Source organism: Adiantum capillus-veneris, chromosome 22 (assembly GCF_014529385.1).
Source record: "Adiantum capillus-veneris isolate H3 chromosome 22, ASM1452938v2, whole genome shotgun sequence".
Taxonomy (NCBI): domain Eukaryota; kingdom Viridiplantae; phylum Streptophyta; class Polypodiopsida; order Polypodiales; family Pteridaceae; genus Adiantum; species Adiantum capillus-veneris.
Window position 1 is genome coordinate 134,537,175 of NC_140952.1, and position 19,590 is coordinate 134,556,764.

Consider the following 19,590-nt stretch of genomic DNA (forward strand, 5'->3'; position numbering starts at 1 on the left):
ACACTACATATGTCACTGCCCAGTATACTATGAGATATGAGGCCACTTCCGCTGTCTATTCAGAGAGGGTTTTGGACCCACTTTCTAGGGTCATGAGATATCGGGATCAGAGATGCCTTGGACTATACTTATTGGAATTAGGCAGACATGTAGAGGACCTTTTGAGGAGGGGCCCAAAGAGGAAGATACAGCTACAGCGGCAGATTACAGATTTCCTTCGGTCACAGACAGAGGAGTCAACCCCGCAAGCCCCACAATATAGCGGCACCAGAGGCACATTGTTTGATTGGGCGATAAGAGTTGGGGCGGTCCCGTCGCCCTCGGATGAGGGGCCGTCTCAACACCGACGGAGACTACGACAAAGGATCCACACCGTATTAGCACGACACAGGAGTCCCCAGAATGCTCACTATGGAGGACATTGATGTTACTCTCAGAAACTGATGTTCTTTTTAGCTTTTAGTCTACTTAATTTATTTTGTACCTAGACATTGTATTCGATCCACAAAGATTGTATAAGTTTGGTCTCATAGGTCATTTTGGCCTTTTGAAATGGATTAATATGGCATTTCATTTCATTTCAGCTCTCTCTCTCTCTCTCTCTCTCTCTCTCTCTCTCTCTCTCTCTCTCTCTCTCTCTCTCTCTCTCTCTCTCTCTCTCTCTCTCTCTCTCTTATGTCCCGCTCACAGGAGAGGGCATCTAGCCCAGATGCCGTCGGGATGGGCGTCCAGTGTCTGAGCGGACGTAGTGTGAAAACGGCCAATGTGGCCAGCCATTATTATAAAAGGGAGGCCAAGGCCTCATTTGCAGTTATCGACCCCCACTGGCAGAGTGCCAGTGGTTAGCCCGCGAGACTAGGAGTGCGCGAGGTCATCTCGAGGAGGTGAGGCCGGGTGGTATGAGACGCTCGGTCTTATAGGTGCACGTCTACGTCCTCGGACGCTGGCCCAGCACGGGGGAGCTGCCGGATGGTGGCTATGGTCGGGTGGTTCATTCAACGCGTATCTGTAGGCGGTCTATGTAGCCAGGAGATCCTATCTCCTCTTCTCTCTCTCTCTCTCTCTCTCTCTCTCTCTCTCTCTCTCTCTCTCTCTCTCTCTCTCTCTCCTACCCCACGCGCTGTTCCCCCCCGCCGCCCCTCCCCGGTCCCCGCTCTCTCTCTCTCTCTCTCTCTCTCTCTCTCTCTCTCTCTCTCTCTCTCTCTCTCTCTCTCTCTCTCTCTCTCTCTCTCTCTGCGTGTCCGCGCGCTGTCCACCCCCAGCTGTAGCAGTTCGCGGCACAGCCGCTGCTGCAGCCCCACCTGCCCCTGCCGCCGCTGCCATTCGCTGCCGACTCCCCCTGCTGCGTCGCTCCCGCCATTGCCCCCGCCTGCTGTTGCCGCCTGCTGCTGAACTGCCCCCCCCCCCCCCCAGCCTCCCCCTCACGCAGCCCCTCCTCTCTCCCGATCACACAGCCATCTCTCTCTCTCTCTCTCTCTCTCTCTCTCTCTCTCTCTCTCTCTCTCTCTCTCTCTCTCTCTCTCTCTCTCTCTCTCTCTCTCACACACACACACACACACACACACACGGATACATACCCACACACACACTACACACATACACGCATACATACACGTACTCCCCTTCTCCCCTCTTCTTCACAATATGAAGAGAGGGTAGCTCCGAATACAACTATGTCTTCCCCCATCATCAAGACGCCGAAATCGACAATGAAGACAACCTTCATGCTCACGAACAAGAGGCTTGCACAATTGGAGAAGGACATGAAAGAATGGTGGATGGAGAGAGAGATATGGAGGGAGGAGAAAGCCACCTTCATCAAGCTATGGAACGAAGAAAAAGAGGACATGAGAGCGGAAATCCAAAACCTCAAAGAGGAGAAGGAGAGAAGGGCACGGGAGAACGAGAAGGAGAGGGAGAGATGGAGGAAAGAGCAAGAAGAGATGAAGGCACAAATCGACCTCCTTCATGCTTCCATCACATCCCTCACCCCCGAGGAAGGAGAGATTAAAGAGGAGGCTAAGGAAGCCCTCAAGGAGGAGATCACCAAAGCCCTCACCGCAAGCATTGAGGACAAATTAGAAGCCACCAAAGAAGGATGGGTCGAAGTGGTCAAAAAGAATATCAAGAAGGTAGCAAGAGAGGAAGCCCAAAAAGATGAGGTACTCATCGTACACACAACCATCGAGGAGGAGAAAATGCGACAAGCTCGCCGTCTCAATGTGCGAGTGACCGGCATCAAAGAAGAAGAAGGGTCCACACCCGAGAGCGATGGGAAAGCCTTATGCAAGAAAGTGGGATACAAGGAAGAAGAGATCCCTTTCTCCAAAGTTTGGAGAGCCGGTAAAGATCCAAAGAAGAGAGCTCTCATCCTCCAATTCGCCTCCGAGGAGTCTCGAACTTCTTTCCTCCGAAAGAGGGTCATCTTGAGAGGGCTAGAAGGCCCCCCGATTTATCTTGATGATGACCTCACAAAGATGCAACAAGATCACCGCCGCACGTGCATGCCTAGAGTCCACCAGGCCCGCAAAGAAGGGAAGAAGGCAGTATATCGAGATGGTAGGGTTATCATTGATGGCAAGACCATCGCATAGGGACTCGCGGCCTGTGGGACACACGAGGAGATTCATGTCACGGTTTGGAATTGCAATGGAGACCTATGGACACACCCAGAGAGACTTGAGGAGGTGATGAGAGGTCGAGACATCATTCTACTTACAGAGACACACGAGAGCCCAGAGAGAGGGTTACCACGGATACATGGTTTCCAATGGGAGTCTCTACATCGGGGATGTATGCGCCAGCACACCACTCGCGGTTCAGGAGGAGTGGCTATACTCTTTAGACAAGGGCTTCACAGCAGACTACAGATTGTTGCCCGGGACCCACAGGCCCGATACATGTGGATTCGCCTCGAGCTCTCACGAGACAGGATCGTCTACATTGCCCTTTGCTACTTTGCTCCCACAGGCTCCAGATTCGCCCCTATTGAGCAGGAGTCACCGTACGCATGCCTCACGGAGGAGATTATGGAGTACTCCACACTGGGTGAAGTCTTCCTTATGGGAGACTTCAATGCTCGTACGCGCAGTGAGCAGTGTGAAACATATGACCACGAGGACCCAGAGGCACTACACACTCTAGATGAGGAGGCTACTATGAGAGATACAGCAGACAGAGCTCCAGTCACAGCCTACGGACGACACCTACTTCGACTTGGCTCCCAACACCGTCTCGTTATTTATAACGGGATGGCCCAGTGGCCCACCTCAGGGGGCCTGACTTGTATGCCACATGGAGTTACAGAGGGAGGGGGGAGTACAGTCGACTATATTCTGGGACCCAGGGAGGCTACACACCTTATCACATCCTTCACCATTCCACCCATACCCATCGGAGCCGACCACACATACCTCTCTTTCTCCATCACCGGAGATACCATCCCACATAGCTCCACAGCACACACTCCACACACCACCATCCATTTCACACATGAGCTAGCCTCTCTTTACTCAGCCGAGGTCGAGCATGGCCTATGCCTCCTCCACCCATCCACACCACTCTCAGTTCTCACATCACATATCTCTTCCGTTCTCCACACTTCAGCTATTAGCTCTTTTCCACACACCACTCACACACGACGCACTCCCCCCCCCGGGACTATGCCTCAGAACCGCTGGTATGATGATGAGTGCAGAGAGTTATACCGACGCCTCCGTGCACGGCGAGCCTTAGGAGAGATCACAGAGAGAGAGGCCAAACGAGATATGAAGACGCTGACACGCCAAAAGCGGCGAGCATTCGAAGAGGCACAGGAGCTTGAGCTATACCGCCTATTCATGAGCATAGATAGCGCGACGGCATGGCGCACCCTGCGCGAGCCACGTCCGACCACAGCTATTGAGGATCCACAGATATGGCATGATTATGCAGAGCGCCTCTATGAGGTGCCAGGGCAGCCTCCTATCCCACAGCCACATGAGCCACGCCCCACGTGCTCCTCCTTTACAGCAGAGATGGTAGAGAGGGCCATACGCCGCATGCAGCACAGACGATCAGCTGACCACACTGGATTACAGAGTGAGCACATCATTTATGCGGCCTCCACTATAGCCTCCACTATGGCGACACCCTGGACCCAGGGAACTACAGGACTATCATGATTGGCCACACGATGGCCAAGCTATATGGAGCAGTACTTGAGGCACAGCTTAGCTGCTACGCAGAGACCGAGGGTTTACGAGCTCCAGGCCAGGCAGGTTTCAGACGAGCTTTCTCCACCACTGACCACATCTTCGTTCTGCGCTGCCTCATTGATGGGGCAAAGGCGCGGAAGAAGAGGCTTTACTGCTGCTTTGTGGATTTCCGCAAGGCCTTTGACACAGTCCCACGCGAGAGACTCTTCCAGCGCCTTCACAGCATTGGGGTACCGACAGAGATGATTTGGGCCATATATACTCTCTACGAGAGGGTGACGGGTCGAGTTCGTTGCCCAGGCGGCTTTTCAGAGACCATTGCTAGCACCATTGGTGTTAAGCAAGGATGCCCACTCTCCCCGACACTCTTTGGGCTCTACATCGACGAGATCTCCGACTACATACTACGAGCAGGGGGAGAGGGGAGCGACTTGGCAGGTACTCCGGTCCACATCATGTTATATGCTGATGATATTGTGTTGATTTCAGAGTCACCCGAGGGCTTGCAACGCCATCTTGAGGCCTTGGACGATTTCAGCACACACAAGGGGTTGACTGTGAACCTTGGCAAAACCAAGGTCATGATCTTTCACACATCCAGTGCAGTGAGGAGCGCTGCCACCTTCACAGCAGCAGGAGGACAGGTTGATGTAGTCACCTCCTATGTCTATCTTGGCATCACATTCACCAGCCTACCAGGACCCTTCACTATGAGGCAGGCTGCTGCTGACAGGCTCACCCGAGGATATGCAGCTCTGACCATGCTAGAGCGGAGATGCCACCAGGCACACTTTCAGGAGCCCCGCACGAAGGGCTGGCTTTTTGACACCTTAGTCACCCCGGCCCTGATGTACTCGGCGGCAGTATGGGCACCAGGATTGACAGATGACCAGTGGACACAGCTTGAGAGACCACAGGTATGTATGATCTCACGCTTGCTCCGCAGCAAGAAGACAGTGCCACATGACATTATTAGAGCCGAGCTCGCCACACCACCTATGGTTGTAGAGGCATTATTCCAGACAGTCTGCTTCATCCAGAGGATGAGAGAGCTACCTCCTGACAGACTCACTCGTAGAGCATTTGAGGCAGCTATACAGCTATCAGAGAGTGGGCATGCGAGAGCTTGGTACTCACAGGTCAGAGCATGGTTTGAGGGACACGGTCTTGACATGGAGAGCCTACCACCATTCCAGTACGACCCCCACTCACCATCTGTTCACCTCTCTCGTAGTGAGAGAAACTTGGTATTGAGACAGGATCTGTGGCAGCTATACACTAGGAGAGTCTGGGAGTCACCTGGCTTGGGGACGAGGATGTCAGATTACAGAGACCAGTTTCTCACCATATTGTCTGGGGGGTTCATACAGAGACCACGCTATATGGACACATATATGCCACATAGCTCACGGGTGGCGATTGGTCAGCTGAGAGTGGCTTCACACAGGTTAGAGATTGAGATCGGGAGACATACTGGTGTTCCCAGGGAGGAGCGAGTCTGCAGAGCCTGCACAGAGGAGGTGGAGAGTGAGGAGCACTTTGTATGTAGATGCAGAGCATACACTGAGATCAGAGGCAGGTATGAGGCCTTATTCAGAGGACAGCCCACTCTCCGAGAGATCATGGACTCTCGAGATCAGAGACAGCTCGGACATTTCTTACTAGAGATACAGAGCCATCGGGACACACTACTACAGCCACGCACAGCTACACAGACAGAGGGGAGACAGTCGCAGCTCACAGACTTCTTTCAGAGGATTGCCACCCCTACCTCACCAGATACTCAAAGAGGAGTGACACTCCCACAGGCGGAGGTGAACCGAGCTAGACGACGACCACGAGTCACAGGCTACAGGGGCGTGAGCTCCCACCACCGACAGATCGAGGAGATCCGAGCCCGGGAGCGCCGTGCCACTGAGGAGCGAGTAGCTCAGATGAGGGCCGACCCGACAGCTTTCATCCGGGTAGCCTTGGCACCAGCCCCGCCCATGTACCACATCTTACATCCCCCCATTTGTACAGGATGGAGCTAGAGAGCTTGATGCATTCTCATGATTGTACTACCTTGAGCATATAGACATGCATATACCCCTAGAGATAGAGCCCCATCCCTCCTCAGATACTCCATTACCTACATTCAGTTCAGTTTTGTATCAGTTTTGTTTCATTTGTCTTTCCGATAGACGGATGACATACACGCCATGTACATTTGATTTGTCTCATAGGCCGATTTCGGCCTGACATAGACGTTAAAAATCTTTCTTTCTTTCTTTCTTTCTTTCTTTCTCTCTCTCTCTCTCTCAACAATAGGATAATTGTCTGGTTGAGCGACGTTTGCCGTGACATTAAAACGCCAATCCTTTGTCCAAAGGCCTTAGGTAAAACAAGACACTTACAAAAGGTTGGGAGTAAGGTCCGCTGTCCAAAGTTGCCCTTGAATACTCAATGCAAGTGATGTAGGAGGTTTGCAAAGTGTAGCTGGCACACATGAGCAAGTAAAGCTACTCCAACAAACTATCAACTGTTGCACATTGAATTGCTATATAAGTGTCTGACGTGCATATCTAACCCTATGTCCATGTGGACAAGCTGTATTTTCTATTTCTAGGGTTTTTACGACAATCTAGGAAGCGTTCTGGCACCCTTGTGAGCCTGTACGCAGGACGTGCATCTCCAAGCAATTTTAGAGTAGCTGCATACCCTCTAATTCCACATGAGCACAACTATTGTCTGCTAGGTGTAGGCACTGAGGAGTGTTCCCTTCTCTATCTCTTCGTCCAGCTACTCGGGTACCTCAACTCGATCCTGGTCTATAACATCTCCTCAGGAACTCTGTCTGGGGGCTGCTTTGCCTCAACCAACCTCTGTCTCATTACACGTCTGTAAAATGTGCCTAAAATTGTCTACCTTCCTATCTCTATCTTTGGCTTTGTGTTTGACCAACAGTGTGCTACTGTTGAGCACTCTGCTACTCTTAACTCTGACCCCTTTGATCCTTATTATGTTGTCGTGTAGGGCCCTGCTGCTTTGCAGAACTCTGTTGGGTCTACTACGACTTAGAACTCTACTGGGTCTCATCCTCTACAAGGTAACACCACTTTCCACTCAAAAGTGATGGTATTTGACAAGACTATGGAAGGGGTGGTAGCACCTTTATAGATGGCACAGATGTCTGGATTTGTACTAACGCATGAATGGTGTGCCAAAGATAGAGCCCATCTGCCTCAACATGTCAGGCAACCAAAATTGTGCATGCAGCTCTTGAAAATCAATTTTTACAGGATACTTCGGAACTTGACATTTGTCCTTGCAGTTGCAGGTTGATGAGGTGGCAATATAGGATGGGCTGGTGCAGGTAAGGTGGCTGGAAGAAGCCCTCGTGCGCAGGCCAAAGTAGATGAAGGCGAAAATGCAGGTCGCAAGAGAAGCCGATGTGGGTTGGAGCAGTTGTCGCTGCAGGCAGTGTGCAAACAAAAGAGGCGAACAAGGCCTGCAACAGCAGACACCAGGCAGATATTAGGGTTCGATGCGGCAGTGGTTTGCACAGCGACGACGGAAGTAGCAAGCAATAGCTGGCAACAAGGACAGATTACGGGCTAGGGTTTCGGGCAATGGGCAACGGGCAACGTCGGGAAGCGAGGGCAAGTTACGCTAGGCTGAAGTTCCGTGCAATGGCCAGGTCTGAGATTTAGGGTTTCAGACAGAGTTAGTCGACAAATCTCTCTCTCCATTGCAACGGGCAACGTCGGGAAGCGAGGGCAAGTTACGCTAGGCTGAAGTTGCGTGCAATGGCCGGGTCTGAGATTTAGGGTTTCGGATAGAGTTAGGCTAGGATTCTCCAAATCTCTCTCTCTCTCTCTCTCTCTCTCTCTCTCTCTCTCTCTCTCTCTCTCTCTCTCTCTCTCTCTCACACACACACACATATGCGCAGGATACTGGTATGTCTGTTAACCTTAAGAAGACCAAGGTCATGGTATTTAATACTGGAGCGCAGTGTGTCAGCCAATCAGCACCCACTTTTACTTATGGACAGGAGCAAGTGGAATATACAGACATGTACACTTACCTTGGGTTGGTTTTAAGTGGCCCAATTTTCTCCATGAAGAGAGTGGCAGAGACTAGATTGACTAGAGCACACGCAGCTTTGGGAGGTTTGGAAAGGATATGCTCACAGGTTCAATTTTAGGAGCCTCGCACCAAGCTATGGATTTTTTATGACTCAACTATGTTATATGGAGTGCACATATAGGGACCGTCAGTAGATCATCATAGTCGTCAACATGGACGTATAGATGGGTGGCGAGGCATGGAGAGGCCACTTTTCTCCATGATCTCCAAGATGATCAAGGCTAAGGCCTCGGTTCCCCATGCGATCATCCGAGCAAAGTTAGCTACCCCTCCTTTGGTGGTTGAGGCTCTTACGAGATCAGTGGCATTCATACACAGCTTATGGGAGCTCCCACGAGATCGTTATGGGAGCTCCCACAAGATCGTTATGCCCGGCTGGCCTTGGAGTCCTCTCAACACTTGAGAGTACAGACATGTACACTTACCTTGGGTTGGTTTTAAGTGGCCCGATTTTCTCCATGAAGAGAGCAGCAGAGACTAGATTGACTAGAGCACACGCAGCTTTGGGAGGCTTGGAAAGGACATGCTCACAGGTTCAATTTTAGGAGCCTCGCACCAAGCTATGGATTTTTGATGACTCAACTATGTTATATGGAGTGCACATATAGGGACCATCAGTAGATCATCATAGTCGTCAACATGGACGTATAGATGGGTGGCGAGGCATGGAGAGTCCACTTTTCTCCATGATCTCCAAGATGATCAAGGCTAAGGCCTCGGTTCCCCATGCGATCATCCGAGCAAAGTTAGCTACCCCTCCTTTGGTGGTTGAGGTTCTTACGAGATCAGTGGCATTCATACACAGCTTATGGGAGCTCCAACGAGATCGTTATGCTCGGCTGGCCTTGGAGTCCTCGCAACACTTGATAGCACACGGAGATATATCATGTTGAAATGCACAGATGGCAGCATGGTTTGAGCTACATGGTTTCTCTATGGACAAGCTCCCCTCTTTTTAGTATTCTCTAGATGCACCCTCTCTCTGACACGGAGGGAGGTCATTAGAGTCTAGACATATATGACAGGATCTGTTTCAGTTGGATGCGTAGAGGACATGGATACGGCCTATACAAGAGCTGGGCACAAAGCTGATTACATATAGAAAGCATTTTCTTCAGCTCACATGGACACTTGTCCCACGGATTACGATGTGCTATTGGGCAGATTCGGACATCATCACATCAATTGGAGATTGAGACTAGCCGATATCGAGGCATTTCACCTAAGGCCAGGTTGTGCCACTTGTGTCAATGAGAGCTAGAGACAGAGCTTCACTATATATGCCACTGTAGAGCATACTATGAGATGCGTGGCCGCTTTCACTACATCTTCAAAAAGGGCTTTGGGCCTCACTATCTTCTTTCCTTCTACAGGAATAGCAATGGATCGGGCAAGGGATTAAGTTCTCAAGGACAGGCTATCTAGGTTATGGGATACCAGGAAGAGAGATGTCTTGGCCTCTATCTATTGGAGGTTCAACAATATCGAGCAGGGTTACTGATAGAGAGAGGCTCACACATTGGAGACGCACCCAGAGACAAATCACAATGTTCTTCCATCCAGAGATTGAGCAGAGACGAGATTAGCTAGAGAGGTGGGATTCAAGGCACATCACTAGCAGAGGACTGAAGATATCCGGCCCAGGATGAGGGGATGCTCCCATCGACGGGGAAGGTTGCAGCAGAGGATCAGAATATATCGGCTAGACATGGGAGACACCCTGTGCAGACTCTCACCATGAAGGGCATCAAGACGACCGATGCGAGCCATCTTTGGATTTTGATACACATATCCACCATTTTGTATCTGTCACTTTTTGTATATGTACCTCTCACGCTCTTGATACCCACCTTTTACAACTATAGTGGTGTTTTTGTTTAGTTAGTTTCTTTCTTTCTTTTTATCCACACCTTGTATCAGATTCACCTTGATGTAACTCTCTGGTCTCATAGGTCAATATGGCCCTTAGAAGACGTTAATATTACATTTCATTTCATCCTCTCTCTCTCTCTCTCTCTCTCTCTCTCTCTCTCTCTCTCTCTCTCTCTCTCTCTCTCTCTCTCTCTCTCTCTCTCTCTCTCTCTCTCTCTTCCTTCCTTCCTTTGTAATCTTTTTTGAACTGTGTCATGAGCACAGCAAGAGGAACATCATCTATATCAGAACTACATGAAGGTAGGTCTCTCCTGAAACTTGAAGGTGTAAATCGTCACAAGCACTCCAAGGCCAGGTGGTATGAGAATGGACAGCCAGGGGCACACAAAATGAATGACTTTGTTTATATGTGAGGATGAGTTAACATTATGCTTGAGTAACAATCAATTTGATCGATCCGGAAGCATAAGCAATGCACACTCCAAAAATAATACACTGGATCTCATAATGGACACACTCAAAAATAATACACTGGATCTCATAATGGAAACACTCAAAAATAAATTGATCCATGATCGACCCGGAAGCATAAGCAACGCACACTCCAAAAAAAAACACTGAACATAATGGACACACTCAAAACTGCTTACAGGTAAGATGAGAAAAGTAAAGCTTAGAAGATTTACAAAGTCTTCAATTGGCCAAGATTTCCCAAGCTACTTGGAATGACACCATCGAAGCGATTGTTCTGTGCTAATAAGGTGTTAAGCTGAGACAAACTTCCCAGCTCACGAGGTAAATGCCCAGAGATCATATTATCACGGATAATCCTGCACACGGATTCCATTGTCAGATCAAGACTCAAAAAGGAATCCTTCAAAGTCTTAACTGTGCAAACTGCTCAAAAAAAAGCCAAGACGAACGCATGATTATGAATCGACTTAGATGGAAATGAAGGGATTCTGTGTACACTGGTTCGGTCAATAAACTAGAAACAAAAAGGCATCACTTTTGACTTTTTGCATGAATTCGAAAGGAAATTTACACTGCTAACTGTAAGCTCAAGAGGTAGCAAATGACCCAAACTGCCGCTTTGAATGAATATTTGGCCTAAGAAGCGGGGTTTCAGTAGCAACTAAGAGGTGCTAAATGTTATCAACCCCTCTTCAGTATAAAAACGTACGTTTATTTTGTGTGTACATGAAGTCCAGAGGTTTTCATGAACATCCTACTAGACCCACAACTGCGATGAATTGATTTCTCAAATTTACAAAGTGGAAAAGTTTTCTCCAGAAAAACCAGCTTACAAGACTTGAAGTTGTTGCAGTGAACCGATGGCCTTAGACAAAGTTCCTGAAAGACCTTCCATTGGCAGGACACTGCCAAAACAAGTGATGCATTTAGAACTTCTCAAGACAAGTGCAGCTTCAAAAAAATACCTAGATTCAAATCTAGGAGAAGCCCAAATCCTTGAAGGAATTCATGGTACTCATGAACAGGACAATACACCCATCAGCGACATGATATCATGCCGGTGATGAACTTAAGTATGACATGCCCAGTGACATCATCAGTGCCAAATAGAGAAAAGGCAACTAGGTAACAATATAGACGCCCCCACACACACCTCCTCACACATTTGAGAATTCATTCATGCAGAGGTCTGTGTAATGAGATTCAATCGGAGATGCAAGCAGCTCTTTAAAGCTTTGCCCCATCACCGCAAAAGCATGAGGCTTGGCATTCTTAACTTACACTCTGGTAACCTGACTGTTGTCACATGTAATCCCAATCCAGTCGCTGCATGGGTCAACAACATCTTTATTCCAAGATCTTAGAGCTTCTCTTGAGTCAATCAGAGACTCTTTCACTTGAATCAATATATTTCCTGCAAGAACAAGAAGCATAACATTACAGGCATGGGTCGACAACATCTTTATTCCAAGATCTTAGAGCTCCTCTTGAGTCAATCAGAGAATCTTTCACTTGAATCAATAAATTTCCTGAAAAAACATCATAGAAAACATCATACAAAACATCACAGGCATGACACATTGTCTAAAGACTGTTTCTGGAAATGTTGTTTCTCTTAGTTATAAGGTTTCGTTACAAAAAGATAATGAGTGAAAACAACAAATTTCCTGAATCATAGAAAACATCAGACATGACAAATTGTCTGAAGATTGTTTCTGGAAATGATGCTACTCTTAGTTATGAAGGTTCGTTACAGAAAGACAATGAGTGATTCTTAAGACAAAAGGTCTACTGGTTAAAGACTTCCTGAACTACTGAACAGTAGAAACAGCCCTTGTAATGTTGACAAATGTGCATCAGTTAAGAATCCTTTCCCAGCTCAAATAAATTATGGCAACAGTCGATTACTCTTGTATAACGTGTTTGTGAGATCTGCAAGCTATGAGCTGGCTATGGCGTGTAGTTATCTACAAACTATGAGCTGGCTATGGAGAGAGAGAGAGAGAGAGAGAGAGAGAGAGAGAGGCTCAGCGAAGCACACACACCTCTACGGCTCCACCTCTCCCTTCTCATGACATGTGAGGGCCGCCACCAGCCTGCATGGGTATTCAATTGACACGTGGCCTTCTTGGCTTTTATCCATGCTCTAAGAGGCGGTTACCAACGTACATGACCCCTAGCCGTAGTGTGCGCATGCCCTAACTATAGGATACTTCACATTCCTTCCCCCTTAAGAAACGTTTTCGTCCTCGAAAATTTCATTGAAAAGAACGGTCCTAAAGTTAGGAAACCTTCTCTGAATAATGCTTACTCGCTCCCATGTTGAACTCTCTGTTAGGGAATAAAGGCCTAAGTGCCTTGTATTTACTAACTTATAAGTTAAAAGACTTATAAGTGAGGGGGCCCAAGTGTGAATGGCCCCCTAGTCACTTACTCATATACTCAAATGTGAAGCCCAAAAGAGTGATAGCGTGGCTTTTCCCAATTTCCAACGAGCTCTCTCTCTCTCTCTCACGCCTTTCCCTGCGTGTGCATCTTCAGCGCCTCTCTCCCCTTCTCCTTCACTCTCATTGCATAGGACAGCAAGTGGGCTCTCTCTCCTGCTCCCCCACACATGGTATCAGAGCTTTAGGGTTTCCAAGAGAGCCATCTTCGCAACACAGATTAGAATTTTGTTTTTGCTTGCTGCGGGAAGGATATTCAACCGTTTTCGATCAACTCTGTCGCGAAGGGATCCTCTCACCGTGTAGAATCGACCTCCGGTGACAGTTTCCCCAAAATTAGGGTTTCAAAAACTGGCGAACAGCAGCCTATTTCTGCTGAAATTGACCAATAACGGGGTCAATTTGATGCAATTTCATTAGGGCAAGTCTCACAGGTCAATCTTACAGGTGTTTCCACCAACGAGGTTCTGAAAATTCAGCAAAACAGGTGTTTACAGGTCTGATTTTTGCCCGAAAACAGGGAATTTCAGCAAGCAAATGATGTATACACTTTGTGGAAACCTTTGGTAAGGGTTTGGCAGTGAATGTACGCCGTTTTGGGGTGATTTCGCGTGAAATTTGCTCGCTGTTTTTCTGTAACAGCAAGCTGTTTTTTGCCCGATTGCGCACATTTGGGCGTATTTAGGTCGGCAAAACAGGGTTTCAGTGTTTGCAATCACTCAGAATGGCTTCTAGCAGTGAAAGTGGCAATTTGTTGCACATTCGCAAGCTTGAAGGTGCCCATAACTTTGCTATATGGAAGAAGCAATGTTATAATGTGATGTTGCAGAAGAAACAGGCGAAACCTATTAAGTTATAGGGTGTGAAACCGGTTGATATGGAGATTGAAGAATGGGAAGAAGTGGACGAGTTGGCTCGCTCCACGATCATGCTTTCGGTGTCTGACAATTTACTCTTCAATGTAGAGAATGAGCAGACAGCATGGGACATGTGGAAGCGTTTAGACGAGTTGTATGCACAGCAGAGTGCTGCCAGTAAAGTGTATTGGCTTAAGAAGCTTATGGATCTCCACATGAAGGAGGGCACGCACATGTCAGTGCACCTCAATGAATTCAATTCTATTTTCAGCCAACTGACAGAGCTGAAATTCACGATTGATGAGGAGTTCAAAGCTACTTTTCTGCTATGCACATTGCCCGAGAGTTGGGATGTATTCCGGACAGCTCTTAGTAACTCAAGTGCGTCACTTAAGTATGCAGATGTAGAGGGTTCTCTCTTGATGGAAGAGATGAACAGGAAGAACACCACAGGTGGGTCTTCTAATGCATTGCACTTGAGAGGCAGGTCTCAACAGAGGGAGAAATATGACAATAAGGACAGGGCACGCAGCAAATCTCGTAGGAAAGATGTTGTGTGTCATCATTGTGGAAAGAAAGGGCATTATAAACGGGAATGCTATGAGTGGAAGAAAGAGAAGAACAAGGGTGCTGAAACTGATGCAAAGGACAAGGGAAATGCCAAGAAGAGCACTGTGTTGATTGAGGAAATCAATGTTGCTAGTAGTTGTGACAGTGACAGCAGCACTGATGTACTCAATGCCTCTTCTGTGGATGCATATACCCTTGCTATGGGTTCTGATGTGGACATGCATACTTGGATTCTTGATTCAGGTGCCTCCTTTCATGTAACACCTCATAGGGATTGGTTTACACAGTACTCAGGTGAGGTGCAGGGCACTGTTTATTTGGGAGACAACTATGCATGTGACATTGCAGGTATTGGCAGTGTCCAGTTTTCCTTTGCTGATGGTATGACTTTTGTTTTGCACAAAGTGCGTCATGTGCCACAACTCAAGAAGAGTTTGATTAGTACAGGGCAGCTAGATGATGCAGGCTATCACACCACTTTTGGTGATAGCAAGTGGAAAATTTGTAAAGGGGCCCGGATTGTAGCCAAAGGTTGTAAATCGGACACTTTGTATCCTTTGCATGTATCTAGTGTGCGTGACCATGTTGTCGCCGTAACCGAGCAGCCAAGTGTTTCTTTGTGGCATGGCCGGTTGGGACACATGAGTAAAAGAGGAATGGAAACTCTGTCTCGTTGTGGTTATTTGCCGTGTTTGAGGTATACTGATTTTTCTCATTGTGAGCATTGTATTTATGGTAAGCACAGTCAAACACCGCACAAAAGGTCTATTTCTTTGAAGTCTGACAAGTTAGACTTAGTGCATTCCGATGTATGTGAAATGCCACAGTTGTCCTTAGGGGGAAAGAAATATTTTGTCTCGTTTATCGATGATGCTACACGTAAGGTGTGGGTGTATCCAATACGTGCTAAGAGCGATGTTTTGGATATTTTCAAGAAGTTTCTTGCGTTTGTTGAGAATCAAACTGACAAGAAGCTTAGGTCTTTGCGCTCAGACAATGGGGGGGAGTATGTATCAAAAGCATTTATTGACTTTTGTACTACTAAAGGTATTAAAAGAGAGCTCACGGCTCCTTTTAATCCCCCTCAGAATGGAGTTGCAGAGAGGTTGAACCGGACTATCCAAGAGAAAGTTCGGAGTATGCTGTCACATGCTGCATTACCTCATGGTTTTTGGGCAGAAGCTGTGCAAACAGCTATTCACTTGATTAATCGCTCACCTAGCAAGGCTTTGGGTGGAAAGGTGCCTGAGGAGGTGTGGTCTGGCAAGCCACCCTCATATGCACATTTAAGAGTGTTTGGTTGTGAGGCCTATGTTCACATCCGGAGTGAACTGCGCACCAAACTAGAACCAAAGTCTCATAAATGCATTTTCCTTGGATATGGTGAGGATGGTGAAATGGGGTATAGATTATGGGATCCCGCATTACGGAAAATCATACGCAGCAATGATGTCATCTTCAATGAGAATTGCATGCACAAACAGCCCACAAAGGTCGAGGAAGTGCGCCGGGTTGTTTTTCGTGAAGATGTTACATATGGACAGCCAAGAAGGCCCAATGTTCAGCAGCCTTTACATGCTGAAAATGGTGCTGAAAATCAGCCATTAGCTGCTGAAAATCAGCCCCAACAAGTTGCCATTGATGCACCACAGGTAGGGGAACAGGTTGATGCTCCTAGACCGCCCGTTGTTGCGATGCAACCGGCTGAACAGCATGCTGTTTTTGATGATTTACAGGCTGAAAATCCACCTGTTATAGATCATTGGGTGCGTAGATCTACTCGGGTGACAAGGCCCCCCGATAGATATGAACCGTCTTTGGACTATGTCATGCTTACTGATTGTGGTGAGCCGTCTTGCTATAAAGAGGCTATGCAACGTGAAGACAGTAAGAAATGGTTCAAAGCAATGGTTTCGGAAATGCAGTCTTTGGAGAAAAACCATACATGGGACTTGGTTGATTTGCCTAAAGGGCATAAGGCTCTGCCATGTAAATGGGTTTACAAGACCAAGGTCACATCTGATGCTTCTTCTAAATACAAAGCACGTTTGGTTGCTAAAGGGTACAAGCAAAAGCATGGTGTGGATTTTGATGAGATTTTTTCTCCTGTTGTAAAGCTTGCCACATTACGTCTTGTTTTAGGCCTGGTTGCTTCTGAAGATATGGAGTTAAAGCAAATGGATGTCAAAACAGCGTTTTTGCATGGCGATTTGCTTGAGATGATCTATATGATGCAGCCAGAAGGTTTTGTGTCAAAGGGGCAAGAGAAGAAAGTATGTAGACTCTTGAAGAGCTTGTATGGTTTGAAACAGTCTCCCCGTGCATGGTATCACAAGTTTGATACATTCATGAGGTCTCAAGGATACAAAAGAAGTAATTCTGATCACTGTTTGTATATCAAAACGGCAAGTGATGGATCTCTTCTATTGCTGATTTTGTATGTTGATGACATGCTTATTGCGGGTAAAAATGTCACGGAGTTGGATGCATTACAGCAAAGCTTAAAGAATCGCTTTGACATGAAGGATCTTGGTGATGCTAATCATATTTTGGGCATGCGTATCTCTCGAGATAGAACCAACAGATGTCTGTATCTATCTCAACGAGATTATGTCAATAAGGTGCTACATCGTTTTCATATGGATGGGGGAAAGGCACTTGGTACTCCGCTGCCTCCATATGTAAAACTGACTGCACATGACTGCCCAAACACAGATGATATGCGGGCTGAAATGGCCAAGATTCCTTATGCATCAGCCGTTGGCAGTTTGATGTATGCTATGGTTGCTACACGTCCGGACATTGCATTTGCGGTGGGAGTGGTAAGCAGGTACATGAGCAATCCTGGCAAAAAGCATTGGGAAGCAGTGAAATGTATCTTGAGATACTTGAAAGGCACTAAAGACTTGTGCATTTGTTTTGGGAAGAGTGAGACATCTGTGCATGGCTTTACAGATGCAGATTTTGCTGGACATCCAGATTGCAGGAAGTCTACCTCTGGATATGTGTTTACATTCACAGGAGGTGCAGTTTCTTGGATTTCTAGACTGCAAAAATGTGTTGCTTTGTCTACCACTGAGGCTGAGTATGTGGCTGCCACTGAGGCATGCAAAGAAGCTTTGTGGCTCATGCGTTTGGTAGAAGAGCTTGGCATTAAGTCACCGGTTCCTGTGCTACACTGTGATAGTCAGAGTGCTATTATGCTTGCAAGGAATCCTGTTTTTCATGCCAAGACAAAGCACATAGAGGTGAAGTATCATTTTATCAGGAGTGTGCTTGATGACAAGAGCATTACACTTGTCAAGGTGCACACAGATGACAATCCTGCAGATCTTTTGACCAAGAGTCTTCCAGCAGAGCGGTTTGCATATTGCCGTCAGATGATGAGTGTTGGATGAGTAAGTGCATGATCAGCTGATGTATCATAGTTAGTTGATTCTTTGATCTCCCAAGGTACATTGCCTTTAGGTGGGAGGTTGTTAGGGAATAAAGGCCTAAGTGCCTTGTATTTACTAACTTATAAGTTAAAAGACTTATAAGTGAGGGGGCCCAAGTGTGAATGGCCCCCTAGTCACTTACTCATATACTCAAATGTGAAGCCCAAAAGAGTGATAGCGTGGCTTTTCCCAATTTCCAACGAGCTCTCTCTCTCTCTCACGCCTTTCCCTGCGTGTGCATCTTCAGCGCCTCTCTCCCCTTCTCCTTCACTCTCATTGCATAGGACAGCAAGTGGGCTCTCTCTCCTGCTCCCCCACACTCTCCTCGGCACTATCTTTCCACTTAAGTAAACACTCTTTATAAATTGTATTTCTAGTTCATTTTTCTCTCAAGTGTCTAGTAATTTCTCTTGCTCATGTGGAAGAGATTGAGTGTCTATAAGTTCCACTATCCGATCATCTTGAATAAGATTATCAGATTGACCCTACTTCTTTTTAAGTCTACTAACCTGGAATACTGGATGTATGCCACTTGTCTCTAGTAATTGGAGTTTGTAAGCCATATCTCCAACTTTCTTTAGTATTGTGTAGGTCTACAATACCTTGGTAATTATTTTGGACATGGTTCCGTCTTCATGGTTTTAGACTTTTCAGGCACTTTCAAATAAACTTGCTCCCCTTCCTCAAAGGTAAGAGGCCTTCTGTGCAACTCAGTAAGCCCTTTTAATAGTGTCTTTAGCAAGTTTAAGCATTTCATTCATATCTTCTAAAAAGTCTTTAGCTGCCTAAACCTTTTCCTTTTGCAATCTTACTGTATGAGGAGATCTAGGCTCAAACCCATACATTAACATAAATGGACTATATCCAGTTGAAGAGTGCTTGGCACCATTGAATACAAACTCTACTATAGGTAAGTACTCTTCCCAATTAGTTTGTCGTTTACTAACATATGCTCGTAGCATATCTTCTAGGATTTGATTAACCCTTTCAGTTTGACCAACCTATTGAGGATGCTCAGTTGTGCTCATGCTTAGTTTAGTTTCCAACCCCTTAAACACACCTCCCCAAAAATGGCTATTAAACTTCCTATCTCTATCTGACATGATATCTGCGACATGATATCTGCTGGTAATCCATATAATCAATAGAGATTCTCTACAAATGTCACGTGCGCACTACACTTGCGCCACGTGGACAAGCTATTGTTACAGTCTAGAGTTAGTCTTAGTTAGCTTAAGATCTAGCCTGGCATTTTGTGAGCCTCTAGAAGGACATGCATGATGAGGCACGTCATAGTTGCATACCCTCACTTGCACAGTTATGTCACTTAAGCATATAGGCATATGAACAGTCACTTAAGTCATTTATTAATAAGTGACTGACATGACAATTATTAAAAGTAGATAGGGCAAATGGCTAAAAGACCTATAAAAGAAGCCCTTTGGACGCTAGAGGAGGCATAAGAGGCATAAGACAAAGTAGTATCCACAGTACCCTCTTCTCAGCAGTACCCAGCAGCCATCAGCGTTTTCAGCAAGCCTTGTCGTTTTCCCTCAGCCTCTCCCACCAGCGTTTTTTGCCCTAAGCACCTTGAATTCAACGATCAACCCTT

General features: G+C 46.9%; 1 protein-coding gene across 4 annotated transcripts in view; it reads right to left on the reverse strand.

Annotated features, from left to right (window-relative positions):
• The window catches only part of LOC147430264 (LRR receptor kinase SERK2-like), a 77,549-nt gene that overhangs the window by 36,831 nt on the left and 21,128 nt on the right, over positions 1 to 19,590 (reverse strand). For 2 of the 4 annotated variants that reach the window (XM_086494753.1, XM_086494756.1), the window contains exons 3-5: positions 11,952 to 12,084; positions 11,504 to 11,575; positions 10,883 to 11,026 (exon numbers count right to left, since the gene is read on the reverse strand). In XM_086494753.1, the coding sequence (XP_086350879.1) occupies positions 10,883 to 11,026; positions 11,504 to 11,575; positions 11,952 to 12,084 (349 nt within the window). Of the gene's footprint in view, positions 1 to 10,882; positions 11,027 to 11,503; positions 11,576 to 11,951; positions 12,200 to 19,590 lie in introns of all 4 variants that reach the window. The other 2 variants (XM_086494755.1, XM_086494754.1) reach the window with 1 other exon arrangement.